Source organism: Epinephelus moara, chromosome 9, assembly GCF_006386435.1.
Source record: "Epinephelus moara isolate mb chromosome 9, YSFRI_EMoa_1.0, whole genome shotgun sequence".
Taxonomy (NCBI): domain Eukaryota; kingdom Metazoa; phylum Chordata; class Actinopteri; order Perciformes; family Serranidae; genus Epinephelus; species Epinephelus moara.
In genome coordinates this window covers 11,918,385-11,937,791 of record NC_065514.1, presented here as the reverse complement: position 1 = coordinate 11,937,791, position 19,407 = coordinate 11,918,385, and the positions used below count along the sequence as shown (strand labels likewise).

The following is a 19,407-nucleotide window of genomic DNA, read 5'->3' as shown; positions in this document are numbered from 1 at the left end:
GTTTTAAGATTATTATATCACAGTGAAAGAGAGTATTTGTCTTCTTCTCATGTGTTCCTTCTTTTTTTGCCTCTCTGTTGATTTCCCTGCTCAGACTTTGTCCCTCCCTCTGCCTCCGCGGCCATCTGCTAGAGACAGAGGGAAGTGGTGAATTGTATGGGGTTTTTTTTTTAAGTACAGATGGAAGGGAGGGGATAAAGAGACGGGGTCACCAAATCTCTGACCTAATCTCATCTGGGCAAACTGGAGCAGTGGCAGGTAGAATCATTTAAAGCTGAAGCACGTTTCCAAAGAAGCCTTGTCTTTAAATTAAAATCACACCATGGATAAAGTGTGCGGGGAAAGTACACAGACACACGTGCTCACACACTCTTGACATTTGGTAACATTGGGAAGCCGAGGATTAGCATCGTTGTTAATCACACACGATACACCAGGCTACAGAGGATGGCTGTGTAGGCGCTGAAGTGCTGCACAGTCATTCATGACTCCAGTATGCACAACTGTAATCACAATCGAAGTCAAAATCCCTTTAATCGCCATGTACAATACACATACAGCCATGATAATACACTGTGAGCTGACCCACACCACAGGGATTACAGGACCTCTCTCTCTCACACACACACACACACACACACAATGTGGCACAGAATAGATGGAGACTCGACGTGATTCACATGTTTTCTGTTTTTGTTCTCAGGATTCAAAGATGGGCTTCGGCATCGCAGTGTCAGGGGGGCGAGACAACCCGAACGAGGAGAGTGGCGAGACGTCCATAGTGGTGTCCGACGTCCTGCAGGGAGGACCTGCTGATGGCTTGTTGTTGTACGTACTGTTGTTGCTCATAATTTAGTAGAAATCCATCAGTTAAATGCTGCTGTACTGAAGCTGTAGAGTTGTGTCATTAAGTTAGAACAGACACTGTTGTTTTGACCAATTTATCTGTGTTTAATTAAGATTTAGTACAATTCACCTTCCTTTAATCATGGAAAACGTAATTATGACCACGTAGAGACTTTGCCGTACCGTTTACACCGAGGTATCTCTTCTTTTTAATATCACTGTATGTATTCGACCATGGTTGGCAAGAAAAAAAACTAACTAGGACTAATATTTAATTTACAGACTATTTGCCTCGATGTGAAGAACTACCTTTATTTCTCTGGGATTTGATTGACAGGATTTGCCAAAAACATAATGACATTCCCGTCTGTTTAATTTAACCACAGTCTTCCAGGACTTCCTTTTTTACAATACACTGCAATATGAAATTAAATGTCAATGATAGAGGACCTAATGATAGAGGACCTAATACTTATCACCTTCTCTGCAAAACACACCCATGACTCATTTAATCTCACAGTTTATCAGTATAAGTACTTTTATTTACTTATATGTGACAACCTCTTTGATTTTGGTGTAAAAATCCAAAGCAGTGTTCCACCTGTCACTTGTATGCATAAAAGCTTTGTCACATTCACATTCACATGCTTGATTTTTTAAGGGATTTTTTAAGTACCGAAACACCTTGAAAATAGCCATTAAAATTCCAAATGAACCACACAATGCTGTCTTATATTTTGGCGAAAGTTTTGTTCATCAAGTCATTATGATTTAAGAGCTTGGAATCAGAAATCTCTCAACTTTTTCGTTTTTTAACTCCTGACATGTCACCCGTTTTGTGGCGCAATCTACCATTTCCTTTCTTACTCACATATTGTAGATGATGTCCCGCCTGACATCGTACTTTATTTTTTCTTTGCTTCATTCTTAAAACCCCAGCAAAACCAGCAGGCCTATGTCAGTATGGTTAAATTTAACTTCACTTAACTTAATGAGCCGGCTTTTCACTGTGATTTGTTTTCCTCTATCTTCAGCAGCGCACCGCTGTAAAAGCGCCACTGAACACTGACAGTGAAATTGAAGTTCCAGCTGGCTTAATTTCTTTGCTCTAATTTCCAATAGTTCTATAACATGATGTATTATTTTTGCGGTTGTCCCTAAAAAGAGTGTGATGAGGAACCCTTCCCTAAGATGAGAGACATTCATCACATAATTTGTTTATGCTTCATAAAAAATTGTATTTGAAAATGAATTAGTAGCTTTGAGTGAAGTCCTTGAAAATTAAAAAGTAGTACTTGATAAAAGTTGTTTAAAGTGCTTGAATTGAATTTGGTAACGTCTGTATGAATCCTGGACTCATCCCTCACTTTTTAAGTTAAGCATGTTAAGCTCATATAAATGTGTGTTTGTGTTCAGTGAGAATGACCGAGTGATGCAGGTGAACGCCACCCCCATGGAGGGAGCCCTCCACTCCTTCGCTGTCCAGACCCTCAGGAAGTGTGGCAAAGTAGCAAAAATTGTAAGTACAGCTTTTGTTTGTTATTTAATATTTATTCTTGTTTTGTTAAATAGTAATGAGTGTTCATTTAAGTTGCTCACCATGTGATGTGTTGAGGGTTTGAAGCTGGCTCGTGACATGTAATCAAATTTATTGATCCCATTTCTCACTCAGAGTATTTCCCAACTGTCTCTCTACTTCCAGCCCCCAAAAAGGCTCAACCAACCTCCGAAATATAAACTTAAAGTTAGGATTTATTGTGACCTCTTTCCTTTTTGTGTTCATTGAAAAACTCTTTGTCTTTGTGAATCAACAGACGATCAAGAGGCCCAGGAAGGTTCCAGTCAATCTGTTGAATCGTCCTCCATCACCTGATGACAGAGTCTTCAACAACGACTACAATGACGATTACAACTACGACCAGGACCGCCGCAGTGTGTACAGCGGCCGAAGTGGAGGCGGGCGGGACCCCAGCCTGGAGAGGGAGCGAGGTGGGGGAGGCTACATGGATTCTGGCTACCACACACGTGAGCGCGACTACGACAGGGACTATGACCGGCGGGATCGTGGCAGGAGCATGGAGAGAGACCTGAGCCCGGACCGGCAGTACAGGAGAGATGGCAGCAGAGGTCGCACCTTGGACAGAGAACGCAGCCCGGAACGCCATCTAAGGAGCGACCGCATGCCGGACCGCGACTACAGCCCAGACAGGAGGTACCGCAGCGAGCGCGCATTAGACAGAGAACACAGTCCTGACCGGCGCTACCGCAGCGAGCGAGCCCTCGACCGGGACTACAGCCCGGACAGACGCTTCCGCAGCGAGCGAACACTGGACCGCACCAACAGCCCGGACCTGCGCTACAGACATGACAGCCACAGCCCGGGGCGAGGCCGTGGACGTGACCACAGCTTCGAACGAGGACGTGAACGCATCCCCAGTGACCCAAGGAAGTATGAGGAGCCGATGAAGCGGAGTGGGAGCAGAGATCGTTTGGAACGCTCGCCATCACCTGCTGCCATGCCCATCCCTCTGCCCCGCCCCCCGCGGGACCTAGAGCCACTGGAGAAACCCCTGAATGTGTTGCTGCTGAAGAACCGCCCCAACGAAGGTGAGACACTAACAAGCCTTGGTACTCATTACTTCTGTTTTAGCGACCCTGCATTGGCTTCCATTTCACTTAAGGATTGATTTCAAGGTTTTACTCATTACTTTTAAAGCACAGCATGCCATCAGCATACATCTATGAACTGTTATGTCTTGATGTACCTACCTACCACAAAAATCTACTAATGATCTTCCAATCTAGACGTAAAACTAAAGGAGACAGTGCTTTTGTTGTATGGGCCCCAAAACAGTCTTCCTGTAGAAAGTTTTCCTGCTTTATTTGGTATTATTAATTATGTTTGATATGTTTTTTGATAGGGATTTGATTAAGTTGTTAATATGTAGTTGTTATGTTTTATAACATGTAAGAAATTAAGGCTGGGTAGGCTGTTTGGCCTTTTTATTTGTTGATAAACAAGGATGGTTATTTTTTACCATCTTTTCCAGAGTATGGCCTTCGTCTGGGCAGCCAGCTCTTCATCAAAGAGATGACCAGCACAGGACTCGCCAGCAGAGATGGAAACCTGCAGGAAGGGGACATTATATTAAAGGTAGGGGCAAGATTTTCCTCAAAATGCAGATTGTGAAAAAGTTTCTCATCAGAATAGAATTGGAAATATTGATTATTACTTACTAAACGTATTATTTTCTGACTCTTCTGTCTGTTTTTTTAGTCATTAACCCATTTGTGGTCATGACTGAAATTTTTGTTTCTTGAAATTTTCAAAATTGGTCAAACTATTTGGCTGAAAAGTTAAATTTTCTCATCATACTATGTGTAGTCTTTGGGTCTTTGGTTGCTCTATAGCGTGTGAATGCTTAGTGAGTAGCAGGTGGCGCCCTGTATGGTAGCCTTGGCCACCAGTGTGTGAATGTGTGTTAATGGACGAATGTGACATGTAGTGTAAGAGCGCTTTGAGTAGTTGGAAGACTAGAAAGGTACCACACAAATGCAGTTCCTTTACCAAAGTTAAAGTACTAAATAATTATAAATAGCCCACTGCAGATCGCCACCTTGTGGTAAAACATATTAATGAAAGCTCATTTAGACCTGTTAATATTGTTGACTGGCTAGTTTAGACTTAATAGGCTGTGTTACCTTCAGTGAGGGTCAAATATGTTTTACGGCTTAAGACTTTTTTTTTGTGAAGAATCATTGTTTTGTTAGTAAAAGTTGTCGACCCCAGCTTTAAGACCAATCAGAACAAATGTTGTGGCATTTTCCCATATCATACCAAATACAGTCTTTTGGCACAAATGGGTTCATATGTAAACTCCAGCTCCTGGTGTAGGGGGTGAGTTTGGTTATTGAGGATGCTGTGTACTTATTTGAAAAATCTATCAAAAGAAAGGAAGATTTCTGTCTTGTTTTTATGACTGGATGAAGTTTCAAACCTCTCACAATCTCTCTCTCTCTCTTCATAGCGAAGCTGTTTGAATACGTAACTGCACAGGACTCATACTGTTGCATTGTAGTTAGCGCACTGATAAGCATCTGACTGTGTCCTGATCTCCTGTCTCACTCTGTCAGATTAACGGTACAGTGACAGAAAACCTGTCACTCAGCGATGCGGGGAAGCTGATCGAGAAGTCTCGTGGGAAGCTGCAGCTGGTGGTGCAGAGAGACAAACGGCAGGTGCTGATCCGAGTCCCTCCGATGGTGGACAGCGACTCGGAGCTCGATGGTGAGAGATACTCGAAACTGAAAAGCAGCAGGTCCTACCCAGAGTAAAGGCAAACCTGACGAGTGGCCGCCATCATCATGTATACACCCATCACGCATGAACTTCATATGAACTGTATAAACGTTCTTGCTGTTGTTGTACTTGTCTTTCAAACTTGTTCTCCCGTCATCAAATAAAAGTTTTACTAACACAGTTTTTATATTTCATGTGTACAAATACTTTACAAAACAGTAACAGCACCATGAGCTAACCAAAGAGTCACCAAACTGTCATCATTATTCCTCCACCGTCATGATTACTCACTCTTTTATACCTGGTTTTAATGTCACATGACCGGATGGTGTGCTGTGATTGGTCAGGACCAAGCTAAGATAAGTGGTGTGAGTGGATTGTTCACTGACCAAATGTTTGCAGGGAGGTGGGGGGATAGCCGGAAGACTTGTGACCCACTTTGTCTGGTTTTGGAACTGTGTGCGTGTGTATATATGTGTGTGGTGTGTGTGTGTTTTTCTGCATGTGTGAAAGTGCTCACTCGCCTCAGGCAGGGTGATCTAATCCCCCATCATAATCCTGCTATTGGATATGACAGAATTTCATTATGTTAAGGTTGGCACCACAGCAGCCGTCCAGTATCCCTCTCTATAGAGACCTCTGAGAACAATAGGGACTGATTCTGTGTGTGTGTCTGTGTGTGAGAGGTGTTTCAGCTCTGCCAGGTTCAAATCACCTGAAGTGCATCGATTTAATGTTGCTTTAAAATGGATTGCAATGCTTCATCAATCATCCTGAAATACATGGAACTGCAGTATAGCCTTCTTTCTAAACGTCAAGGTCCTTGTAGCCGGTAATACATATAGTTTCTGGGCATATTAAACTTTGTCATCATGTGACCTTCATTTGTGTGCCTTTTCCTGCTTCCATGACCTGTGGGCCATTTGAATGATGTAAAAGCCACCTTATGTAATTTCTATAACACACATCAAGGTGAAATTAAACACTTTAATTCTTCATGACATGTTTTTAGTTTTTATTTCCTGAACATGAAGACAATATCAAACCCAAAGACCTCACAGACATTTAAGTCTTGAGTTGGTTCAGAAAGGTTATGATATTTTTCAACCTGTGTTTCATGTGTTACAGATATCTCTGAGATCGAGTCATACCGCTCCTACTCTCCACAGGATGACAGGCGGGGCCACCACTCTGACCTCTCCTCTCACTCCTCCAATGAGAGGCTAAGAGAGAAGCCAAGGTAAGTTGTTATTAAAGGGACAGTTTGGGTTTGTTGAAGTCTGGTTGTATGAGGTATCCATAGTCAGTATATTACAAACAGTAGATGGCGGTCAACCAACCCCCAGTTTGGAGAAGCAGGCAGGAGTACCGCCACGGAAGCTAAGCTAACTGCTGTGGTTGGGGGAAGCAGCAAAATGTATTTTAGCCACCTAAAAAATCAGTATCAGTTTACAGTAAGTGTACACTGTATTCAGAGTATTGTCACCACTTTACCGTGCCATCAGATGGCAATTTTCGACGGGGAACTGAAGCTGTTGTATTGCTCTCTTCAAAGCCAGACTTCATTGAGAAAAACAGTCATTTACCAGGTAGGTGGGACTTTTTAGGTGGCTAAAATTTGTTTTGCTGCTGCCCCATGTCTAAAGCAATACATTTTTTAGCTTCCACAGCTACAGAAATATTTATTGTTTTTAGAAAATCAAAGCCACAAAGAGTCCACTAACATATCCCCAGTGATTTTAGTATCTGTGCTTTGGTAACTTGAGCGGGAAAATCAGGATAATGTTGATTTATGTTTCATTAAGCTTAGCTGAACCATCACATTAAGTCAAATCAAGAGAGTTACAGAGGCAATAGTTTTTTTTATTTTCTTGTCATGGATTTTAATATGATATATATAATATTAGTATTGATTAAGTGCTGTAACATTTGATTGTATGTTTATTTTTCATGAAACAACAGTCAGCGGCTGAACACTGGTCACCAGAATGTCCTTGTAGTAATTCTACATATTCTGATACTTGAATTTGTGATATATTACCAGAGAGGATCCACCTAACAGGCTGGCAAAAATGGGTGCTATGCCAACACCATTCAGACCTCCAGACAGAACTGTAGAAGATGTGCCCCCTTTGCAGGCAGAGAGGGAGGACCCACGACCAGAAACACCACCAGGTACACACGTGTCTCCCTCTGAGTATGTAAAACTTGTGAATAGATGTAAATTTGGCTGCTGTAGTTGATAATATGTTGGTTTTGTGATTCTACAGTACCAGCAGTCACTGTAGCCCCGAGGATACATGCTCCTCCTAAGGTGCCATTAAAGCCAAGCATAGAGGACCAGGAGATATATGGGTCAGTATATCACATAGTCAGGGTGACATTGTCCACAAGTTTAAGCCACACATCTGTTATCATCTCTCTGTCTGTTTAAAACCAGAGACCCAAAGTAGAATTGTATATGAAAAAAAATCTTTGGTCCTTCCTCTGTGTATAATGAGATCTTGCCCTTGTCATCCAGGCCAAACACAGTGATGGTGCATTTCCAGAAAGGTGACAGCGTGGGTCTGAGGCTGGCAGGGGGAAATGATGTCGGCATCTTCATCGCTGGTGTTCAGGAGGACAGTGCTGCTGAGCAGGAGGGTCTCCGCACAGGAGACCAGATCATGAAGGTGAGACTTGCTGACATGCTCCACTGTTGTCTCATTTGCTGTGCTATCAGTAGCTTTTTCACTGCTGTAGCTCATTCCAGTTATATTTGGTGTATTCAGCAATATGGCGCCTGATTACTAGCTACACGTGATGTTAAACATAAACTACCTCTGCTCAAGCACTTACAAGATTTCTCCTTTAGTGGCTTCCTCGCTAATCCCACTGTTGTTTACACACTATTAGCACAGTTAGTTACCATACTCCCTAGCCCACTTCTGCTCTCTCTTGCTTGGTGTTTGGTTAGCTAACCCTTTACGTCCTTTAGTGATACTGGTACATGTATATTAAATGTAGGTTATTTGAAGTGTTGGAAGAGAGGCTTTGTGAATTGGAAGTGCTGCTCTGCATCATGGAAACTCCATGGTGTACTGCTGTGGTTAGCTGTCCCCAGTAGCTGGTGTGGACTGACCAAGTGTAGCACTATGTGCTTGCTCTTGGTGGGAGTTGTTTGAGTATTGTCAAGACCTACATGAAAATTGTCCTTGGATAACTTTTGTTTTGATTAGACGCTATATAAATTTAAAAAATTACTTCTTTTATTCCACATTAATTGATTAATATCCCATATTTAGGATCCCAGTTAGACTCTTGACTAGGTGTAAGTACCAACTATTACGGTGCTGTAAACATAGCATGAAGACAAAAGACAAGCAAGAGAAAGGCAAGATTAAAATGATGTAAGAGCCAAACCATTAAAGGAATAATCCAAGTTGTAAATGTAAACCAAAGGCAGGATTAGAATCTGCTATTAACTTCATAAAGATGGACTGAACCAAAAAAGTCACCCCTTTTTTTACTCGAATGCCAGTGTTCTGGTATCTTATTCCTTTGTGAAAAAAAATCCTTATTTATCTGCTGGTCATGTTGTATTTAAGTCTGTTCCACACTATACCAATCTCTCTCTGATGATATTTCTTATCTGGTCTGTCTGCTTCAGGTGAACAGCATGGACTTCAGAGGCATGGTACGTGAAGATGCTGTCCTCTACCTTCTGGAGATTCCCAAAGGAGAAGATGTTACCATTCTTGCTCAAAGCAAACCTGAAGGTACTGTATATAAAATGGCTTATAATGCAACTAATACAAAACATAATGCTGTTAATAAGAAAATGGTTAAACAGAAAGATAAATACAGACACAAATACAAAAAATCTTTTCAGTTGTGTGGGTACTTAAGAAAAATACCTTACATTTTTACCTTAGTGGTCCAGTTTAAGGTAGGCATTTGATATAGCTGATTGATTTAAATAATCACAACGATAATGTCAAGTGGGGTGTCATCTGTATAGTAATAAAAATATACTCTGGATTTTGGGAGACAGATATTTCATGTAGACAGAGAATAGCGGAGGACCCAGAATGGAGCCCTGGGGTACACCAAATCCACTTTACAATACTGTAAGATTGGGTTATTTATTCACTTACTTTACTTTTCAGTTTAGTTTTGAAGCCTTTAGTACAAGAATTATGCCTACTGGGGACTAAGTGAATGGATAGACCCAGTATGAGTTTTTCCCCCCACTTTCTTGTTCCTGTTTTAGTCTACAAGGACATTCTAGCATCTGGCAGAGGCGACTCTTTCTTCATCAGGACCCACTTTGAGTATGAGAAGGAGGCTCCTCAGAGCCTTCCTTTCACCAGAGGAGAGATCTTCAAAGTGACGGACACACTTTATGATGGCAAACTGGGCAACTGGCTGGCAGTCCGCTCTGACAAAGACAATCAGCTGCTGGAGAAAGGAATCATTCCCAACAAGAGCAGGTGTGTTCAGGGGTCGTGGTTGTTATGGTTTTGAATGTAGAGTTGAGTATTTATTAAATACTTTTTCTGATATGTGTGCATCTATAAGGCTTGTATAAGGCCATGTTAGCACAGAGTCCATTCAGCTGGCAAAAACTGAACCCTCTGATCAGCTCTACAGTCCAGCATCACAAGGCTCTGCTTCACCAAGAGTCATTACAAACTGTGTAGTGTGGAGAATTGTATCTTGAAAAAACAGCGCTGGTTAGACAATTAGACACGATGCCAACTAAAGTTCCTTTTTATTTTGTCTCACAGGGCAGAGCAAATGGCCAACGTTCAGAATGCAGCTCGGGCAGCATCAGGTAACGACAGAGGAGACTTTTGGAGGCTAAGAGGTCAAAGGGCGGCGAAGAAGAAAGATTTGCGCAAGAGCCGAGAGGACCTGAGCGCTGCTCCAGTTACCACAAAATTCCCTGCATATGAGAGAGTGGTCTTACGTGAAGGTACCCAAAGAAGTTATCCACTGGTCACTCTGCAATTTCATACAAAGTTTTGCTGAGATGTTGTGTGTTTTTCCTGTCAACTGTCATGACTGAATTTGCATCCTGTTTTGTTCAGCTGGTTTCAAGAGACCTGTGGTGATATTTGGGCCCATTTCCGATGCAGTAAATGAAAAACTGGGCAACGACATGCCGAATGAGTTTGTTGTCGCCAGTAAGTGTTTACCCCATCACTTCTTTATTGAAGTTGTTTTAATTTGTACTCTAGCACACTGTGTTAAGCAGGGTTCTATTACATATACAGTGAACGTAGTTAATATTGAAAGTATTTAAGGATGACGGTTATTGTGATGTTTTTTTCCCCCTCTCTAAGAAACGGAGCCCAAGGATGCAGGAAGTGAGAAATCCTCTGGAGTGGTGAGACTAAACACCATCAGACAAATCATTGAGCAGGTATGGTATACAAAGAAGAAAATGCAGGTTTATGAAAATACTGTTGAATCATCAAACATTCATCCACCTCCCTGTTTCCTCAGGACCGTCATGCTCTGCTGGATGTGACACCCAAAGCTGTGGACACTCTAAACTACACCCAGTGGTATCCCATTGTCATCTTCCTGAACCCAGACAGCAAGCAAGGCGTCAAGACCATGAGGAGCCGCCTCGTACCCGGATCCAACCGCAGTGCTCGCAAACTGTATGAGCAGGCCGTCAAGCTGAGGAAGACCTGCTCACACCTTTTCACTGGTATGTTTTACTATGAAATAGTCTGGTACTCCGCAGCAATAAAGTCAATAATAATAAATGTATAATTGTTACAATGTGCTGTACACAGCTACCATCTGGTCATCAATTTAGGATCGCAAGAGCCAGCAGGTACATATACAAGAAGTATTTTAATCCCTCTGGCATACAGGCATTAAACACAAAATGGCTGTATTAGCACACTTGTTATTTTGTTATATGTGTTCTCTTTTATTATTTATATAACTTACTTGCTGCTTCATGCCCATCCCATAGAGGTAGGAGTGTAAATCACTAGTTTCTTCATGATATGGTATAGATCAGTGGTTTCCAACTGGTGGGTCATGGTCCAAAAGTGGGTTGTGGGTCCATTCTGGATGGACTGCAACTGATTGCAAAGAGGTCATGTTTGGAAAAAAAAACTTGTTTTATTTTTAAGTTTAGTGAATTTCCAGCAGAGAGGTTTTATTTTGAAGTGTCGATTCCTGCTGTAGAGTGAGTGACTAAACAGGACTTACGCAAGAAAAGCACATTATCACATTAGGGAATCTACTTGGAAAGACATTAAGGAATGAGTGTAAGCTTCTGTTTAGTTATTTGAGAGTAACAGGAACAATAGAGAGAATTTAGTTTTTGTTTTTGTTTGGTTTCCTGACAATCTACTGCTCCACAGTCCAGTAGGTGGCGGTCATGCATGTTAAAGCTGGTTTGCCAACTGCCATTAAACTTGAAGAAGAGTTAATGACAAATGGACCGTTAGTAAACAGAGACAGCAAACTAGCTCAACAACATGGCCACACAAGTGTGACGCTGAATACATTAAACTGTGGACGTCAAACCAATGACTAAGGAGAAATCTGGACCCCATGGCTGGACCAGTTGGGAACTACTGGTATAGATTCTCTGGACAATGATATGATATTTGCTGGTATTAAAAAGTTTGTTGGTGTATTGATTACACCCCTATGTAGGGGAAGAACAGGAGAGGACCAAGCGCCGAACCCTGGGGGACGCCTCTGGACAGAGGAGCAGGGCATCTAATATATTCTAATCAATCCACATTAAAGATTACGCATAGTAGCAATGGGCAAAAAAAGGATGACAAAAGAAAAATAGAGTAAGCAATAATGAAATACTTTTAAAAAAACATTTTTAAGATAAAGAAGAAGGATTCTTTGGCGATCACACCTTTACTTTTGAATAAATTTAGCAGTTTCTAGGATGGCAAGGTTGTTATTATGTCACGAACTTCATTTTAAGAGTGCTGCCGTGACTCATCAGGATTCACAGGAATTAACTGACACACTGTTTGTGATGTTTTGTCTTTTTTTTTCTTTTTTTTTTGTCTGTGTGCCCATCCAGCAACAATCGACTTGAATTCAGCCAATGACGCATGGTATGGCAGCGTGAAGGATTCAATTCGGGAACAGCAGGACAGAGCTGTGTGGGTGTGTGAGGGCAAGGTGAGTCTTATTATCTGTATGAATGACACTGCTGCAGGCATCTGTCAAAAATTTACATAGGCTCCAAAAGTAGACAGTTAAATATGAACTTTGGTATGCTATATGTGTGAGCTGTGTGTTGTAATAAATCCAGTATTAAGTCTGTATTGTCACTTTCTCTCCTCAGTTGGATGGTTCAGAGGAGGACCTGGATCTCCATGATGACCGCATGTCCTACCTATCAGCAATGAGTGCAGACTACCTGAGCATGGACAGCCGCCTGACCAGCGACTACGATGACACAGCAGACGAGGGTGGGGCTTACACTGACAATGAGCTGGACGAGACATTGGACGAGCCCCAGCCGGTGTCGGCTATCAGTCGATCATCAGAGCCTGTACTGCCAGATGAGGTGGGAATGCTGATATATTAAATAATGTACACTGAACGTGCTGTAGGAAATAGTCACCCTTTGAATTCTCACCATTGTTTTCTCATTGTCAGTTTTAAAGTCTGTGTTTCCATAATCTGACCCCAACAACCCTCCTGTGTCTGTGTGCGTGTGTGTGTAGAAGCCTCATCCTGAACCCCGGGCTCATATGAGGAGGTCAGGGAGCAGAGAGATGCTGAACAGAGAGCCCAGCCCTCCCCCTGCTTTTGTCCCCGAACCCCCGAAGGTGAGATCCTTCCCCTCTTTCCTCCCCAAAAACTCTACATCACTTTATCTACACTTTCTGGTAATGAGTATAAAGTAAACCTTGAAGGGTCAGTTCGGTATTTTTTAACCTGGACAATTTTTGAATTTGGTCCAGTAAATGAGGTCGCTGCAGGCGGCAGCCACACACAGGCTGCAATGTAACCACTTAGAGCATGTTTGCACTAGGGGTGTGCCATATCATCTTGTTCATGATGATACTGGTATATTTTTTCATATGATGTGAAAAATGTTTATTGTGATACTCACGATATTTCGGCTTGTTGACATATTGACTCTTACACACGGCAACAACTAGCATTGCTAAAAGTGAAATTATTACCGACTCTGCAGTGGTTCCAAAAAGAGGAGCAGCTTTGGTAGTGTGGAATAATTTATTGCGTCGTTAGGTCTGTCAACGACTTACCGCTCAGAGGTAACTCATTCATCCACTCTGCCGGCAGCAACACTGCATCTCTCTCTCTCCTTTCTCGCCTTGCGCACAGTGTAGTTTGTGTCGTCAAGTAGGGCTGCCACTAACGACTATTTTCATTGTCGACTAATCTGTCGATTATTTCTTCGATTAGTCGACTAATCATTTTATCGAAAAATGTGTTAAAATGTTGAAAAATGTCGGTTCTTTCTCGCCCAAACCCCAAAATTACGTCATCTAATGTCTTGTTTCGCACTCACGCCAAAGGGTTTTAGTTCACCATCACGGGAGAGTGTGTAAAGCTGCCAATATCTGAACGTAAGAAGCTGCAGAAAGAGTATTTTGGGGTACTTTTATAGTACTTTTCTATGAAAATGACTCAAACCGATTAGTCGACTACTGAAATAGTCACCGATTATTTTAATAGTCGATTAGTCATCGATTAGTCGACTAATCGTGGCAGCCCTATCGTCAAGAGATTAAACCTATGGTAATGTAAACCCACGTGACGCTTGCAGACATGTGAGATCATTTTTGTTTAGTTTTTACTGAATATTTGAAGGCAAACTGTAAAACTATATCACTTACATTGTTGCAACTCTTTTGCAACTTTTTTTTAAGTTAACAATTTTTAATTTTTATTTATTTATTTATTTTTTTTACAAATTTGTCATATCTTTATCACAAAAATAAAACCTTACTGTTAAAGAGTAAGATCCTTTTTGTTTGACTGAAAACAGCCTTGACAGAAACAAAGTAAAATTCACAAAAAAGTTTTGCTTTGTCTTTCCACTGTTTCAACAATCATCAACTCCATTTGAAATAGATGTCAAAATATACTGGCTGGTGGTCTGGTGGTTTTATCGATAGCAATTTCAGGGCTATTTCTGGTGAAGGATCTTGCTCTCTGACAAAAAGGTCTCTCTCTATAGATCCTTTCCACAGTGTTGTTGGACGCTTATTATATCTGAGCCTGTGAGTGGCAAAAACAAGCACTTGTAATGGATGTACTGATGTTGCACAAATGCCCAAAGTGGGTGCTGCCTGTTTCTCCGCTGCTGGTTGCAGCACTGACGCTCACTACTGAACCAGTTTCAGAAGTTGTTGATCCCATTAGTCACTCAGATACAACTACCCTTTAAATAAGTTTTGCAGGTTCCACCATTGTTTTAAATGTTTTTTTTTTTTGTTTTTTTTTTAATGTTTTGTTTTTGACACATTGCTGAACCTGAGCTGAAAAATCTTGTCTTTCGAAGATGCCGCAGTCTGACAAGGGAGTCATTCTGATATAAACCCAAACAGAATTTCATGAATACCAGCGAGGATATTTTTACCTCGTGTCACACTTTAGTTTTTCCATGTGGAGGTGTTTTAATTTGAAGTAGCACGATGCTGAGGCAGACCACCCTCACCAAGACATTGTCTGGCAGCTAAAGGTTTCAGATGGTCCAAAATATCACAAACAGACCTTTGCTGTGACAGGTGCGGGCTCAGACTCGGACTGACTCATCCCGAAGCTATGACTCACACTCCAGCAGCACCATCAGCAGCGATGCAGCCGGCGTAAACAAGCCGCTACCCCCTCCTGTAGCCCTGAAGCCCACCATCCCCCGTCTGATGCAGCCATCAGAGGAGCAGAGCCCAGAGGAGGACCCCGCCAGCAAATCCTTCCTGGGCAAGGTTAGTGTTATTATACTGCACTTTCAGACCAACAAAGTACTTGTGCAACAGATTGCTTTTGTGATTTATTAAATTTTAAATATCCCTTTTAATAAATACTCTTCCTGGCTCATCCAGCATTAAGAATAATTTTCTCTTATGCTTAAGACAGAGACTTTGACTCAGTTATTAAATGACTTTTTATTTCATTTTCCTCCTCTTTCGCTTTCATTGCTTCTATTATGAAATAGGGAATGGGTGACCAGGTAACTGAATGTGTCTGCATTCATCTTGAATGTTTGTAGCCCTCCTTTTATATCCATAAGAACACATCATCCATCATAATCGTGTCATCTTCACTTCAGGTTATCACACTCAAATGTTTCATTTTACAGTCACTTTTACATGAATCATGCCATGTGGGTGTGCAGTATCTACTATTTCCTGTCTAAAACGGACGTTGGTTAACATTTATTTTTCTCCTAGATCAAAGCTTTTGAGAAGATGGACCACCTGGCCCGAGCACAGAGGATCCTGGAGCTGCAGGAGGCAGAAAATGCTCGAGTCAGTGTTGTTTTTATTCATATTATGGTCTGAAGCAGTGTAGGAGTTGGGGAAGGAGAATTAGGGACCACTACTCAGATAGATAGATAGAGAGATAGAGAGATCATAGATCAAAATCAGGAAGACATTTACTACAACAGCAACTAGGATTACTAGGATTCCCCAACATTAGCATGTAGCTACATGTTGCAGTGTACCTGTAGCTAATAATGACTGTATTGCAGCACTTTCTTCCAATGAAAATCACCAAGAAAAGCCTCGAAACGCAACCAAATATGTTCCAGCAGGAAATGTCATTGGAAATCAGGGAGAAATTCACAACATCACCAACCAAGATTACATGTTTCCCTGCCTTTAGCATGTAGCCACATGCTGTAGTGTTCTTGGAGCAGGGGAATGATTGTGTATAGCACTTTATACCATGATAAATCACTAATAAAAGCTTCTAAACACAGTGGACATGTTCCAGCAGGGATTTGATTCAAAATCAGGAAGAAATTTACTATAACAGCAACCAAGATTACAGGTTTCCCCAACCTTAGCATGTAGCTACATGTAGCAGTGTAGGCTCATTAATGTAAACACTTGCAGTAGCTGCCTGGAGTAGATGACCATTTAAAGAAATCGTCACAAGCTGGTATCAGCTTGTAGCCAAAGTAGCAAAAAATAACATTGGAGAGTGTATTCAAACCGGTTTGAAGATTAAGATTTTTACTCACAGGGATCACGTCTACGTACGTTTATCTCATTAATCAAACTTAGGCCACGTGTAATATGAACATCCGTCATTGTAACATTATACATTATGACAGAAAATAAGGAAAGATGCATTACTCAGATCAAGGACTGTGTATTCTGTCCCGCATCTTTCACTGAAATTGCTGTAGGAGATTAACTCTTTACAGCTGCCAATAATTCTTTCAAAGTACAAGTGGTCATGTCAGTATTGTCTTATGACAAACTTTTCCTTTAAGCACAGAGTTGGAGAAAGCTGCAAGAACACTTGCAGCCTCTTGGGGTCCATGTTAGGATGTCTTGTGGTGTTTTTTTATTATTTATTTAGTATTCGTTGTGACATATCTGGGTCTGTTTTCCTCTCTCTGCACAGTTGGAAATCGCCCAGAAGCATCCAGACATCTATGCCGTCCCAATGAAACTGCCAAAACCCAACCTTAACCGTCCTCAGCCAATAGGGTGAGAGCAGTAAAAATGACATATGTATCAAGATGCTGTAGATTATTAAGTTTAAGTGTTATTAAAGGAAAGCTAAATTGCTGTCTGTGTGTTTGTCATCAGTTCAAGCTCCAATCCCGAGCAGCAGACTCCCTTCAGGCCACCGTACTCAGAGTCCAGAGGATACGAGGACGATGAGTACCGCAGACAGCTCGCCGACCAGACAAAGAAAGGATACTACAATCCTCAGAAATACAATGACACTGAGCTGTAGGCTGAGAAGTCAGTAAGTGACATCACCACTGCACACGGCTGGATTCCTCTCGCGTCATCGCCACAAGCAGACAGCATTTGTTGCCTTGGTAACCACTCATGCAGCTTTGCCTCCATGTAAACTCTCAGAACTTTGTAGTCAGATTCCGGGAAAAATGTCAATGATATCAGACACTTTTAAATACTGTTGTCTCACTACTCTGCAAATGTCCTACTGATCCAGGTGACACACAGAATATTCTTATAAAGAGTGTATTTTGGAAAGTTTACCTTCACACAAAAGAAAAATGGCTGATTTTTCTGACATACCATATCACAGACATGATGTTTTTAGTGTGTATATACTCTTTTTGTGTCTGAAGAGGTTTTATTTTCCACCACTACACTAACATCTAGCCCCGTTTTTGTCTCTCATGAATTACCATTGCATTGCGTCACCAAACCACCAAGTTTTTCTGAAAAATATATATATTAGATATGATTTTTGAAAAGACCTTTTTTAAACTCTTGTTGTCGTTGTTGTATTTCTGAAGGTATTTCCAGGATGCACATATTGCCAGCTGTTCCAGCTACCGTCTTTGTTTCGATCAGGAAAGAGTCTGAGCATTTTGGGAATACCTTTTAGAACTTTTGTAGGCGCCATCTTGGGTTTCTCAGAGGTCGCAGGTCGATGTTTTTCAGAAAAACCAAACCTCTGTTACTGGACTGTACTGGTAAGGGAGAAGGCAGAAACTGGAGCTAACACCGTGCTGCAACCAAACCATCGATATGATACTGTAGACTGTGTACAGTATCTAGATTTTACATCCTATTTCGTGCATTTTTTTGTGTGTGTGCCACCGATGTAATAACCCTTCACATTGTTGACTGGCTCGTTTGAGGCACACTCATACAAGGACAATGTAAAAATCAGACAGTGTGTCAGTACAGGTGTCAGCAGCTGCGCTGATGTCAAATAGGTGTTAGTCTTCCTCTTGTTATCACTCTCCTACCAAGTCAAGATTTATTATACCTCTCTACATTCCTGATTGGACATTTGTATGTATACACTGTGTAATATGTGTGCGATCTGGGAAGCGGCATATTTTCAAGTGCCTTGTAGCTCTGATGTAAGCTCGACAGCACGAGGTTCTTAAATTGACAAGACCTCACTTTTTCATACTCATGAGTTAAAAAATTACAACATACGGAAGTCAAAATTGCAACATGAGGCCCTGATCACCCAGGATGCATTTTGCAGGCTGCAAAACACGAGGTGCGCCACACAAAAATGAAATGCCTGCTGCGCCTTTTTGTTGCTGCCAGGCAACCACCCCATCACCTCCTAACATTCCCATGTACTCAATATACTGTTTATTTATTTTATTTATTTGACAGTAATTCGTATCTAGTCCCTAAAATGTTCACACAGAGGGTACCTGCTGTAGCTCTGGTTGAGGGTATCAGTAAATGTGTTGGACACAGGGAAACAGAGACCCTAAAAATGAGGGTAGGTCACAGGCCGTCTCCAGGCATGTTTTACGATGACTCGGGGGCAGTTTGTCAACCTGCTGTCTATGATCAGGCCGTATAGCTCTGTGTATCCAGCAACTGCTCTGGCAAAAAACGCCAGGCGCTTAGAGCGCAGAAATACAAGGCACGTACTAACATAAAAACCCCATGCAAAAATCTTTATTCTTATTAAATCAATTGCAAAAGGCACCTCCAGCTGCTAAAACACATCCTGTGTGATCAGGGCCAAACTTGTCCATCAGTCAATGCAGTGCACTTCCATAAAGTAGGGAGACTGTGTAGGTGTATGTAAAGCATTTCTGTATTTAAGTCAGCTGGAACAGGCGGACCAGATAAATGACGTCACAGATTTCACTGTTAAAATATATCATGAACAGGATGTTCAGATGATGGTGTGAGTAATTAAAGGTCTGATGTGTAGGATTTAGTGGCATCTAGTGGTGAGGTTGCAGAACTCAAACTTCTCCCACATGCCAAGCGTGCAGGAGAACTACGGTGATTGATGTGACAACACAAATGGCCCTATCTAGAGCCAGTGTTTGATTTGTCCGTTCGGGGCTACTGTAGAACAACATGGCGGACTTAGCAGGAAAGGACCTGCTCCATATGTAGATATAATATCATTCTAAGGTACAAAAACAAAAATAAAAATACAATGGTTCTTATTTCCAGGTTATGAATATTATATACCATTTCAGCCAATAGATGCCCCTAAATGCTACACACTGGACCTTTAAGATTTGAGCTGGGTTTAAGGGGTTGAGCACAGCATAAAGCTGATGTATGTTTGTCTTTATTATCTGCTTGCAACCA

General features: G+C 41.6%; 1 protein-coding gene across 2 annotated transcripts in view; it reads left to right on the top strand.

Moving 5' to 3' along the window:
• The window catches only part of tjp2a (tight junction protein 2a (zona occludens 2)), a 51,111-nt gene extending 31,710 nt beyond the window's left edge, over positions 1–19,401 (top strand). For both annotated transcript variants that reach the window (XM_050053686.1, XM_050053685.1), the window contains 22 exons: positions 704–828; positions 2,263–2,365; positions 2,661–3,453; positions 3,897–4,000; positions 4,981–5,134; positions 6,275–6,386; positions 7,191–7,321; positions 7,417–7,501; positions 7,668–7,818; positions 8,796–8,904; positions 9,399–9,618; positions 9,916–10,103; positions 10,219–10,314; positions 10,474–10,553; positions 10,637–10,847; positions 12,207–12,307; positions 12,474–12,698; positions 12,859–12,963; positions 14,896–15,093; positions 15,559–15,636; positions 16,745–16,830; positions 16,933–19,401. In XM_050053686.1, the coding sequence (XP_049909643.1) occupies positions 704–828; positions 2,263–2,365; positions 2,661–3,453; positions 3,897–4,000; positions 4,981–5,134; positions 6,275–6,386; positions 7,191–7,321; positions 7,417–7,501; positions 7,668–7,818; positions 8,796–8,904; positions 9,399–9,618; positions 9,916–10,103; positions 10,219–10,314; positions 10,474–10,553; positions 10,637–10,847; positions 12,207–12,307; positions 12,474–12,698; positions 12,859–12,963; positions 14,896–15,093; positions 15,559–15,636; positions 16,745–16,830; positions 16,933–17,083 (3,606 nt within the window). In that variant the 3' untranslated portion in view covers positions 17,084–19,401. The remainder of the gene's footprint in view (positions 1–703; positions 829–2,262; positions 2,366–2,660; positions 3,454–3,896; positions 4,001–4,980; positions 5,135–6,274; positions 6,387–7,190; positions 7,322–7,416; positions 7,502–7,667; positions 7,819–8,795; positions 8,905–9,398; positions 9,619–9,915; positions 10,104–10,218; positions 10,315–10,473; positions 10,554–10,636; positions 10,848–12,206; positions 12,308–12,473; positions 12,699–12,858; positions 12,964–14,895; positions 15,094–15,558; positions 15,637–16,744; positions 16,831–16,932) is intronic.
• The last annotated feature ends 6 nt before the right edge of the window (positions 19,402–19,407 follow it).